This window comes from Spermophilus citellus (genome assembly GCF_964194105.1).
Source record: "Spermophilus citellus genome assembly, chromosome: 13".
Taxonomy (NCBI): Eukaryota; Metazoa; Chordata; class Mammalia; order Rodentia; family Sciuridae; genus Spermophilus; species Spermophilus citellus.
The window spans coordinates 11,464,398-11,476,875 of record NC_138193.1 but is presented as its reverse complement, the minus strand read 5'-3'; the positions used below and the strand labels follow the sequence as shown (position 1 = coordinate 11,476,875).

At 39.2% G+C, this 12,478-nt stretch overlaps 2 protein-coding genes across 3 annotated transcripts in view; one reads left to right on the top strand and one right to left on the bottom strand.

The window, feature by feature from the left end:
- The window catches only part of EIF5B (eukaryotic translation initiation factor 5B), a 63,657-nt gene extending 63,384 nt beyond the window's left edge, over positions 1 to 273 (bottom strand). For both annotated transcript variants that reach the window (XM_081265003.1, XM_081265004.1), the window contains exon 1: positions 97 to 273. In XM_081265003.1, the coding sequence (XP_081121129.1) occupies positions 97 to 131 (35 nt within the window). In that variant the 5' untranslated portion in view covers positions 132 to 273. The remainder of the gene's footprint in view (positions 1 to 96) is intronic.
- A 926-nt stretch (positions 274 to 1,199) lies between these two features.
- Positions 1,200 to 11,183, top strand: TXNDC9 (thioredoxin domain containing 9). The gene is made up of 5 exons (XM_081265007.1): positions 1,200 to 1,357; positions 3,287 to 3,505; positions 5,039 to 5,157; positions 6,708 to 6,962; positions 10,939 to 11,183. Exons 2-5 carry the CDS (start codon positions 3,317 to 3,319, stop codon positions 11,054 to 11,056), a joined length of 681 nt encoding a protein of 226 aa, XP_081121133.1. The 5' UTR covers positions 1,200 to 1,357; positions 3,287 to 3,316; the 3' UTR covers positions 11,057 to 11,183.
- The last annotated feature ends 1,295 nt before the right edge of the window (positions 11,184 to 12,478 follow it).

The following is a 12,478-nucleotide window of genomic DNA, read 5'->3' as shown; positions in this document are numbered from 1 at the left end:
CGCGAGCCTAGACCGGGTCCGAGCCCGCGCCCGGCGGGACCCGCGCGCCCCACAGAGCGGCGGCGGCGCTGCCATACGGACCCAGCCACTGCCTACCTGTCTTCGCTCTTGTTTTTCTGTTTCTTCCCCATCGCTTGTCAGAGGTGCTCGTGGCCCCTGCCCCTCTATTCGGCTAATCACAGACACACTGTCTCCCGTTCGACTTCGGTCTCGGCCCGGCTCCGTCCACCGCCGCGCTGCCGCTTCTCGCACCCGGGTCTCCACAGACCCGCGCACTGGGACAGGGCACATATGGTGTAAGCTCTCAGTGCGCAAGCGCATCGCCCCGCCGCCTCGGCGTGGGGACGCAGGGCGCGGCTCATCGAGAGCTGCGCTTCGGGTAGAGCGTCGCCAGTGGACCCTTCGGCCAGGCAGGAGCACGAGCGCCCTCTGCCGCAAGGATCAGCCGCGCACCGGCATCCTCAGGGGTTTCCAGGTTCTAGAACCCGGCAGGAGACAATGAGGCTATTCACTCCCCACGTCAACTCCTTTTCGTCCAGGGAAAACAAGATTGGCATTCGGCTCAGAAGCAAGCCATAGACTTACTTTCCTTGTAATCTTTATATTCTTAGCTGCACGAAGTTCAGTAAAGAACCACAGAAACCAATGATGAGGTCTGGGGTTCTGGAGGACAAAATTGGGACCTTTCAGTAACACCAATGGATTAAGAACTATGTACGGTCACAAAAGGAAACACACAACAAGGACATATCCACCAATTCCCTACTATAAGTCTTAATCTTTATATGCAAAGTGAGGCCAAGTCCTAAAAATTCGTGTGTCCAACTACACGAAGGGAAGCTACGGGTGTTCCACACCTCCATCTGGGCGATGATATTATAGGGGTTAATTAAAAATTCATCGTGTAGTACGGTATACTTCAAAAGATAAAAATGTAAACGTGTTCAATAAACATAAGAGAAACGAAGTTCGAGTGTCAGTTCTGAACATGATCTCATTTCTGATGTAACATTCGTGAGTAGAAAGTCAGACAACTACAGCGTGTGCATTAAGAAACTACAACTTCCAGTATACTTTGCTCCCTCTCCCTCCCAGCAATTCACCCGGAAGGAAGAAAAGGATCGGAAACACAGGTTCCGAGTGACGGAGGAAAAGCGCATGCCCGGAAACCCTCCTCGCTCGGCGGTCCACCTCCTCTTCAGGCGTCTCAGATTGTATCGCGAGAGGACCGGACCCAATGAGAAGGCGGAAGTGAAGGCCGATTCCTAGTCCCCGGCGGCTGCAAGGCTGAAACCAAAGTGGGGTGTTGTCCTGGATCTGCTGGTTTGTCGCTTGTTAGATATCACCGAGCTCTCAGGTGAGGAAACGGATGGTGTGGTAAATCCGGCCACCACATCCCAGTGCTGAGGGGTACATAGCCACTCGATATCTGGCTGGGTCGGGGCAGGGGCGCGGCCGGGACGCCGGCGTCTGTGCTGTGGCCGAGGCTATGGCGCATGCGCCCCAAGAGCGTTATGGTGAGTGCTGCAGAGTTGGCCGCGTCTGTCCGCCGGGTTTCGGGGAGTGGCGAGGATGCTATTGGAAAGATGCCTGGGGAGGGTTAAGGACGAGGCCCTTGGGTGTATTGGTGGGTGTCTCTAGAGGAACCAAGGAAATGAATAGGAAGTTTGAGGACACTCGGTGTCCTTTCCCCATCCTTGAGGTATGAAAAGTTATGGGGACCACCGCACCATGTCCTTTACCCGTTCTGAATGCAGTGCCCACCGCCATCTGAGCCCAACACTGCTCTGCTTAATCATTTCTGTTCCCAGTTAGCTCAGAATTAAATTTTGAGCTCATCCTAAAAAATTCTAGGATAAGCGTCAGCTGTGGTCACATTGATATTGACATTTGAGGCGAGGGGAGTTGGAAATCTTATTTACTATGTTTGAAGTACGTTCCTTTTTAATTGTATAGCATTGATGAGGTGCTTAAAGTTTGGTTTTTAAAACTCAAACCTTTGCTACTTGATCAATTGACAGAAACGAGGCTATGTTCTTTTAACATTAAACACATTTATTAAATACCTGCTGGGTTCTAAACATTGCTAGATCTGGGGATACAAAGATAAAATCAGCATTTCATCTGCTTTTCCTGTGAAGAAAAAGGAACTAGAAGTGATGTTTGGAAGAATAATATTTCCCTAAACTCAACCTTTCTTCACAGAGGCTCTATGAGGGCCAGGTCCAGTGTCAGAAGCTGACTGAAAGAGTTTACATTTTGTTCAGATTTTTAAAGTGCTCCAATATTATTTGTAAATGTGTTGTAGTTTATTGAGATACGACAGCTTCTTGCTTTTATAGGCAAATTATATTTCTGGGATAATAACCGAGGGATACACATTAAATTGCCCTTTGATACTGGTAGAAAATACTCTTTAAATATACAATTGAGATCTTTTTTAATCTGAGTTCTGTTTTAAAACTTACTTTTCATAAAGAATGATTAGGGAGAAAACATCTAAGAAAATATTTAAAGTGTTACATTGTTTTACATTCAAGTTAAGAATACTGAATTTCAACAAGCTGAAAACAGTATCAATTTTTGCAATCTCATAGATTTTTGTCAGGTAACAGAAAAGGAATGGATATCAATGCTTATGGAACAACAGGCAACATTCTTTATAGAAATTATAATGAGACTTCTTGTAAGTTAAAGGATTTGAAACTCACAGGATGGTGACCATGAAAAAGCTGTCTCTTGCACAGCCAGTGTTGAAGCAAATTTTGGCACATGTGTGAACACCTAAAACCATTGTTCACAGTTGTTTCTTGCTTTTCTTCCCTTTACCTTGGTAAAAAAAAACACAATTGTCAGTATACAACCCTAGGTATAACTGCACAACTCATTTCTCTGTGGTCTGGTGATGGTTCTAACGATTTATCTTTGTTTTAATGTAATAAAACAAACTAAATAGAAGCACCTGACATTTGCTCTGAGTACTTGCATTTCAGTCTTCAATTGAATTTCAAGTTAAAATTGTTTCCTTGGTTTAATTTGTATAGAAATACATTATCACCAACTCTAGTTCCTCCTTAGTTGGCTATGACAAAAATATAAGCTTTAATTTTTCTGAAGTTTTGATGTGACTGTAATCTATTGAAAATTAAATTTTAACACATGAAATCAAGTGCTTGGGTGTTGGCAGAATACTCTGTAGAGTACACCTTGCTAGAATTTTTGCAAATGAGAGAAGACTTTGCTAAATGTTTGCTTTATTTCTAAAGTTTGTCAACCTTCTTCCCAGTATCAGGACTGAACTATACAATTTAGAAAAATGGAAGCTGACGCGTCTGTCGACATGTATTCAAAAGTCTTGGAGAACCAGTTGCTTCAGTCGGCCAAGCTAGTAGAAGAACATCTGGATTCTGAAATTCAGAAACTGGATCAGATGGACGAGGACGAATTGGAACACCTCAAAGAAAAGAGACTTGAGGCACTAAGGAAAGCTCAACAGCAGAAACAAGTAACCTCTCTGACCTGCTTTCTGAAATTGCTATAACAGTATGCTCCTAACAACTTATATATACATGGGCTAGACATTTCAGTCCTCATTTTTAGAATTTTCTTAATTTAACATCCATCACTGTTAAAAATTTTGGTAGGAAGCTGGGAGTGTGGCTCAGTGATAGGGTGCTTGCCTACCCCTTGAGCAAGACCCTGGGATCAACCCCTAGCACCACCAAAAAAAACCCTATCTCTATGTGTATATTGTATATGTATATGTTTATATGCACACAAATGTGTGTGTGTAAGGGTATATATGTATATACATATGATAATTTTAACCCAGGGAAAAGAACATCAGGGAAAACAGGCCACATGTAATACTTGAGGTGCTGACATTTGGAAGAAATGTAAACTTTTCTCTCTTATCTTAGTCTAAGCTGGGATCCACACTTTAAAGTTGCTGTTGCATTCAGTATGAGAAGACTTTTGTAAAACTACTCCAGGCCCGGGTGCTTGTTACGCATGTGTCAGGCGCTGTTAGACATGGTTACATAGATGTCTTTCTTTCATTTTCACAGCAGCCCAAAAATGAAGTGGTTGCTCTATTGTGTCCACTTTACAAATGAGGGGATTGAGTCAGGAAAGTCATTAGAATTGTAGCCCAATACGTGGTGGAACAGGTATTGAAACCTGTGCCTTCTGCCTGCAACCAGTGTTCCTTTTTATTAAAACCAGATTACTAAAAGGGGGGAATGAGCTTCCAGTAGAGGTGATATGCTTCCTGCTGCAGGAATGATTCAAAAGCTACAAAATCTGTCGGGCGTGGTTGATAATGGGTTTTGATATTGGTTTGAGAAGTTGGATTAGATGTGAGATCTTTGTTGGTTCTAGACTGTGAGAGTAAGACTACTCTTTCTTCTCATTGTCCATCAGTGGCCAGGATAGAACCTGTCTCTTGTGAGGTAGTCATCAGCAGCACACAGGGTTTCCAAGCTTCCAAACTGCAGTAACCTCCCTGACCCCAAGACTGACTGTTTTTTTGTTGTTGTTGTTTGGTTGGGTTTTTCTTTGCATGAAACTTCATTTTTAAAAGCTTTGCCCGGTTAGATGGGTAGCACAGTGGTGGAGCACTTGCCTACATGCATGAGGCCCTGGACTATATCCCTAGCACTGCCAAAGAGGATAAAAAGCTTTCTATAACTTGAATCAAATGCTTTATTAGCTTAAGAATGTAAAAAAATTAAATGTACATTTATATTTTAAGTCTCTTGAGTCTTAAATTTGTATTTTGAAAATTCTGAGAAAAGAAGTGTTTTAAATTATCAAGAGAGCTAATTGTCATTAATCTGAGCCATGCTATGGAGATAGTCACTGTCCACAGACTAGTTTTGCATTGATACTAGAAACATAGGAAAGTTAACCTGCTAAAAGTAATTCGTTTCCCAAGAAGATAAAATTGACTTCATTACAAAATAATATAGTGACAAAATATCAAATGGTACTGAAAGGGGAATTTCACGTGTATAATCTTTTCTTCTCTCCAAATTAGGAGTGGCTTTCTAAAGGACATGGGGAATACAGAGAAATCCCTAGTGAGCGAGATTTTTTTCAAGAAGTCAAGGAGAGTAAAAAAGTGGTTTGCCATTTCTACAGAGACTCCACATTGAGGTAACTTTGTTTCCTTCCTTGACTAAGTCTTTAAAATATGATGAGAGGTTTGGATGGAGATATACTGCCTTGATAGAAAACTTAAGAAAACTAAAAGGAACAACTTGTATCAAAACATATTTGAGTACATTTTTTAATATTCCAGTCAGCATGTTAAAGTTGTGATTTTAGTGATTAAGTTAAAGACATGCAAACAAATGAGTATTATCAAAAGGCAATAATATTCCCTTATAAATGGCTCCTAATTCTTCAATTATGTTTTTATGACTCTAAAAACATCTTGGAAATGTACACTTAAGCCAGGTGTCATGGAGCATACCTGTAATACCATCTACTTAGAGGATGAAGCAGGAGGATCACAAGTATGAAGTCAGCCTGGGTAACTCAGTGTCGCCCTGTCTCAAAATAAAGGTTTTTTAAAAGAGCTGGGAGTTTAGTTCAGTGCTAGAGCACTTGCCTAGCGTGCATAAAGCCCTGGGTTCAATCTCCAGTGCAGCAGAAAAAAAGAAAGAAATGTACTCTTAAGATTCTTAGCAGAGGGTTGGGGTTGTGGCTCGATGGTAGAGCATTCACCTAGCATGTGAGACGCACTGGGTTTGATCCTCAGCACCACATAGAAAAAAGTAACTAGAAATATTGTGTCCATCTACAATTAGAAAATAAAAATATTCTTCACCAGAACAGAATTATTCATTTCTGGTTTTTCCCTTTTTAATACATGTGTGTGTTTTTATGTGGATATGTGTGTGTATATATATGTGTGTGTGTGTGTGTGTGTGTGTGTGTGTGTGTGTGTATTATCAGTATTGGGGTGGGCGGGCACAGCTTTCTAATTAGTGGTGTTTCATGGTATTTGAGTATGTTTTTTATATATATTAATATTATATATATGTGTGTTTATATATATATTCTAGTCAGCATATTAAAGTTGCTCCTTCATTTCTCTATTCTTCAGAACTAAAATGGCCATATTGATTGATATATTATTTGTAACCCTTAACCTCATGTGCTTCTCAGTGATACAGTCAGAAGAGTTTTGGTGACACTCTTCAGTCTTTCTGAACTTCAGATATGACACGATGTGTACTTATAAGTCTTATAGGTCTCTTCTGAGCTCTCTCAAGTTCAGCTTTGACCTTCTTCAAACTATCCTGTATAAGATGCCAGAAACATCCTTAAGTGAAACAACATCTTAATTTTTGGCTCTTACCATGAATATGACTCCTTTTATTCAAAAAGCCCTTTATGACTTAAAGTATGTATTTAATATTTTGGTTTTTCAAATAATTATCATTAGGGCCAATCTGACTTTCTAGGATGCTAGGGTGTCTTTATACATCTCATGAGGCAGTTAACTCAGGACTTGGAAATGTGGTCATCCGACACAAGCTTTGGTTGGCTGCCACATTTTGATGCTCAAACAGAAAAACTTTAAAATCAGATGCACACTGATACTTGTTTTTTAAAAAGAAAATCAATAGCTTTAACTTTTGACTTGGTATGTTATTACTTCTTACTTACAGATAATAATTATTACTTATTACTCACAGGTGCAAAATACTAGACAGACATTTGGTGATACTCTCCAAGAAACATCTCGAGACCAAGTTTTTAAAGCTGAATGTGGAAAAAGCACCTTTCCTTTGTGAGAGACTGCGTATCAAAGTCATCCCCACACTCGCGCTCTTGAAAGACGGGAAAACACAAGATTATGTTGTTGGATTTACTGACCTAGGAAATACAGATGACTTCACCACAGAAACATTAGAGTGGAGACTCGGTTGTTCTGATATTCTAAATTACAGGTAACCTTTAGCAAAAGAATAGGTTTATTTTAATTTTTCTTTTTATTTCTTTGTAGTTGTAGATGGACAGAATGCCTTTATTTTGTTTATGTGGTGCAGAGGATCGAACCCAGTGCCTCACGCGTGCTAGACAAGTGCTATGCCACTGAGCTACAGCCCCAGCCCAATTTAATTTCTATCTAGTTGTTATATTTAGAGAGGATTTTTGTGTCTTAATATTTATTTTATGAAATTAAGACCTTTAGGCTGAGATGGGAATAGTTTCTCACAGGAGAGGCTTCTTTTATTTCTCCTCTTTTTCTCACCACTGAAGATTGAACCCAGTGACTTGATCATGCAGGCAAACTCTCTACCACTGAGCTGCATCCCTAGGCCTTTGTGTTTTATTTTGAAAACTAAGTTGCCCAGGCTTCCTTGAAGACTCCTGATTGAACCCAGAGGTGCTCTACCACTGAGCTCCATCCCCAGCCTTTTTTACTTTTTATTTTGAGACAGTGTCTTGCTAAGTTGCTAAGGCTATCCTCAAACTTGTGATCCTCCTGCCTCAGCCTCCAAGTATCTAGGATTACAGGCATGTGCCACTATTCCTGGCATGAGAGCATCTTTGAAGCATACATTAGCATGATCTTTTTTTTTTTTTTAAAGAAAGGGGGAGAGAGTGAGAGAGGGGGAGAGAGAGAGAATTTTTAATATTTATTTTTTAGTTCTCGGAGGACACAACATCTTTGTTGGTATGTGGTGCTGAGGATCGAACCCGGGCCGCACGCATGCCAGGCGAGCGCGCTACCGCTTGAGCCACATCCCCAGCCCCCATTAGCATGATCTTAAAGCAAAATGAGATTTAGAGATTAAACTTGAGTCTTAGAGTACACCTGACTAAAAAAGTTTTCAACTGAATATTGAAACTAGTTCTGTATTAATCTGGAAACACAAAATGACACTTCTAAGTAGACTCTTCCCGATTTTTTCTTCCTTTTTCTTTTCTTTTTTTTTTTTTTTTTTTTTTTTTTTTTTTTTTTGCAGCCCTGGAAACCAGAGCCTTGTGCATGCCAAGCAAGCACTCTATGACTGAGCTAGCCCCATTTCCCCAATTTTATACTGACATAAGTTATTCCCTTTGATGAAATTTAAAATGCTGCTATAAGGGCTGGGGATGTGGCTCAAGCGGTAGCACGCTTGCCTGGCATGCATGCAGCCTGGGTTCGATCCTTGGCACCACATACAAACCAAGATGTTGTGTCCGCCAAAAACTCACTCTCTCTCTCTCTCTCTCTCTCTCTCTCTCTCTCTCTCAAAAAAAAAAAAATGCTGCTATAAGGAAGATTATACTGGGGGAGTTTGTCTGTTTTTATTTTTCAGTGCTAAGGAACAAACCCAGGGACTTATTAGGCAAGTGCTATACCCTGAAGGTTATATTTTAAAACATTAGATTTTTAATGTAGATACTCCAGTTGCAGAATCTGAAAAGTAAAAATGTTTTCTGTACTTAGCTTACATTCCTTACTATGGACAATTGTCTCAGTAAACAATGTAAAGTCCAACTTGACTTTCTTAGATATTCATCTCTTTGTCCACCTCTAGATAAATAATTTATCTAGTTCCACAAATCAGAACCTACCATCTTGGGTTTGTTCCTATTCTTTTTATTTTTATTTTTTAGTTGTAGTTGGACACAATACCTTTCTTTCTTTCCTTCTTTCTTTCTTTCTTTCTTTCTTTCTTTATTTATTTTGTGGTACTAAGGATTGAACCCAGGGCCTCGTACATACTAGGTGAATGCTCTAACACTGAACCACAACCCCAGCCCCTGTTCCTGTTCTTGATTTGAAAAAAATAACAGGTGGGCTGGGGATGTGGCTCAAGCAGTAGCGCACTCGCCTGGCATGCGTGCGGCCCAGGTTCGATCCTCAGCACCACATACAAACAAAGATGTTGTGTCCGCCGAAAACTAAAAAATAAATATTAAAAATTTCTCTCTCTCTCTAAAAAAAATAATAATAATAACAGGTAAAATTGTGTAGTTAGCATTCCAGAGTCATAGTGCCTTTCAAAACACGTGGAAAAGTCTCTCATCTTTTCTCTCTCACATTTCCTTATCTTTCTTTTCTCTGAATCTCTCCTAGACATGCTGGCATCATTCCTATATTATAGAAATTGGCAAAACTTTATATTTTGAAAAAGTTCAAATAAATATGTTGCAAAATAGGATAAGGAAATCTCATGTGTCCTTTACGTATAACCCCCAATTTTAAACTTTCTTATTTTTTTAATATACTCTTTGCACATACATATAAATGTTTTTCAGAACCATTTGTGTGGAAGTTGTAAATGCCATATCTCTTTACTTCTGTATACTTCCATATGTATATTCTTTTTTTTTTTTTTTTTAATATTTATTTTTTAGTTCTCGGCGGACACAACATCTTTGTTGGTATGTGGTGCTGAGGATCAAACCCGGGCCGCACGCATGCCAGGCGAGCGCGCTACCGCTTGAGCCACATCCCCAGCCCCATCCATATGTATATTCTAAGAGTAAAGAAATTTTCTTATGTAGCCATAGTACAATTATTAAAACAATTAGTAATTTATAAACCTTATTCAAATTTTACCATCATCCCATTAATGTTCTTCATACCGCAGAGATTCTCATTTAGTCATTATGGGCCTAGTTTCCGTTAACCTGTAACAGTTGGATACTTTTTCATTCTTTGAGGCATTGACACTTTTGAAGTGTACAGATTAGTAATTTTGTAAAACACCCCCTAGATTGGGGTTATGCTATGTTTTCTTAAGGTTAGATTCAGATCATATGTTACTGTTAGCCATATTACAAAAGTGATATTGTGTCCCTCCTCCTTGGTGCATGATATTAGCAGGCATGTGATGGTTTGTCTCATTTCTGGTGGTGACTGAGAAAAGGTTGACCACTTTTTTAATCTTACCAAAGGGTAATTTAATGAGGAACCGTTCTGTCTTCTATATTGATTATTTAGAAATGTTAGTATGAAGAAGGAATAATTTTTATTCACTGAATTGTAGTCTCTTTCTGTTAGCACTTACTTGGAAGCTCAAATTGCCTCAAATTTGGCCAATGAGAGCCCACGTCATACTGACCTCTGTCCTTTTAACATGTCCATAATTCTTTGAGCCCTACTTTCCTGCTCCAATGATAGGGAGGCTATCATTGTACTCTCCCTGGAAGTAGCCATTTCTGCAAGGAACCATTCTTCTTTTCAATGTCAAATGATTTTCAAAACCAAGATCTGGGTGCTAGGAATACTCCCCAGACACTTGAAAGAAGAAATTATCTCATTTTGTCTATTTCTCAAGCATCATTAAAGGGAGTTTAAAAAGAAAGAAAAAAGTTCTATACCAATTCCAGATTAATGATAATGACTTCTATGGGTTTTGCTAACTTGTACATCTAAACATGTAGAAATGTTCGACAGGACCAGACCAATCATGGCAGCTGTCATTCTGCTAGTAAAATGTCTCACCCAGGTTAAGCATCTCCAGAACCAACGGAACCAAAACACTTGCCTTCCTTCTGAACTTTCCAGTCAGAAGTTATATTAGCACGGCCTGTAAAATGTTAGTAATTAATGGTAAAAAAAAAATCTAAAACATTTGGCAGTACAAAATAAGGTATAAAACTATTATTCATTAATATAAATATTCTACTTCTTGGGAGAAAACCTGCTATTGGGTCTCCTCTTGCACTTCAGTGAGTCCTATTCCTGTTCTTCAATAAATCCTGTGCTTACTAAATATAAATACACACACACACACACATACACACATATTCTACTTTTCTTCTGACACTGGCGTTTAACAAGAAATATTCCACTATTACAATTATTACAAATGTTTGATGTTACAGTGAAGAAGAAAGTTTTTTTTTCTTTTTTGTAATTAAGTATACCAAATGTATTGCATCATAAAGATAAAATGCTTTTCAATTTTCTTTTGTTTTTAGTGGAAATTTAATGGAACCACCATTTCAGAGCCAAAAGAAATGTGGAACAAACTTCACAAAAGTGGAAAAGAAAACTATCCGAGGAAAGAAATATGATTCAGACTCTGATGATGATTAGAGTTCAATTATAATTCTTTGTAAATCATCTATTTATTTCTGCTTTCTTCACATTTCTGTTTGTTTTCTAAATCCTATTGGTTTTAATAAATTGGTCTTCTAACACTCATATTCTGTAGTTTTGTACAATTCTTGTTTAAGATGAGGAAAACTTTGGAGTTCTTAAGTTACCTGGGAAGGTCAGGATTCTATATTTTTGAGATTGACTTTATCTTTGATTTTATTACACTATGATTCTTTTTTTTTAAGAGAGTTTTTTTTTGTTTTTTTTTTTTTTGTTTTTTTTTAATTTTTAGGGTTTTTTTGGCGGACACAACATCTTTGTTTTTTGTATGTGGTGCTGAGGATCGAACCCGGGCATGCCAGGCGAGCGCGCTGCTGCTTGAGCTACATCCCCAGCCCCTACACTATGATTCTTAACATCTTTGAACCATTTACAGTTGTAGTTTTTAATCTACTAAGATGGAAATAAAAATTCAACAAACTATTCCAGGACTAATACCCCCCACCCCCCTCAGGGACACATTACCACTGAGCTTCATCCCCAGCCCTTTTTATTTTTCATTTTATTTTGAGACAGGATTTCACTAAGTTGCCAAAGCTGGCCAGGAACTTGCTATCCTCCTGCCTCAGCCTCCCAAACAGCTAGGAACAGGCACACCTCAGTGTGCCCAGCTCAGTACTAATTGTTGATTGGCATTGTTTGTACAGTAGGTCAAATAACATTTACTGGTGCCGTTGTAAATAAATTGTAAACTCTCACTTATGGGATATATTTGAACAGCTATTAAAGAACAGATTATTTATTTTTGATGCATGTTGATATTCAGTCAACTGAATACCACAAAAAGCTCTCAGGCTGTTAACATATTTATTTAAAGGATCCGCATGGCTTAGGTTTTAAAACATTAAAGAACAATCAGGAAACACTTGGAATGGCAGCATGAGGACTCCTCTGTCACTTCACAATAAAACAATCATAACTGGCAAAATTTTAAAACCAAATCTGGAAATGGTCACAAGAACATGCAGCAAACAAAAACATTTATTCAAGAAAATCTAAATCTTGTTTAAACCCCACTCTTCCTCCCTCCAGTTCCCAGTCTTGAGCTTCAAGATTTTCATTTCCCATGCTCTCAGTTATAGGGGTTTTTTCCCAATAATGGGAAATGGCTGCTTTCCACCCAGTCCCCACTATGACAGAAGCACTAACCCAGGAACAACGCACAGAATTCTGGGCGTCAGTTGTCTATTCATAAAGTGAAGGTTCCATGGGACGAAAGGCAAGAGAAAACCAGAGGCCACTGCTCCACCTACAGACATGGGGTCAGGGAGGGTCGGTCCCTGTCTCTGAAGTAATGGCGCTTAGGTTCTGTCCTGTGGAAGTGATGCCATCAAACAGGTCCATGAAAAAAAAAGTTCC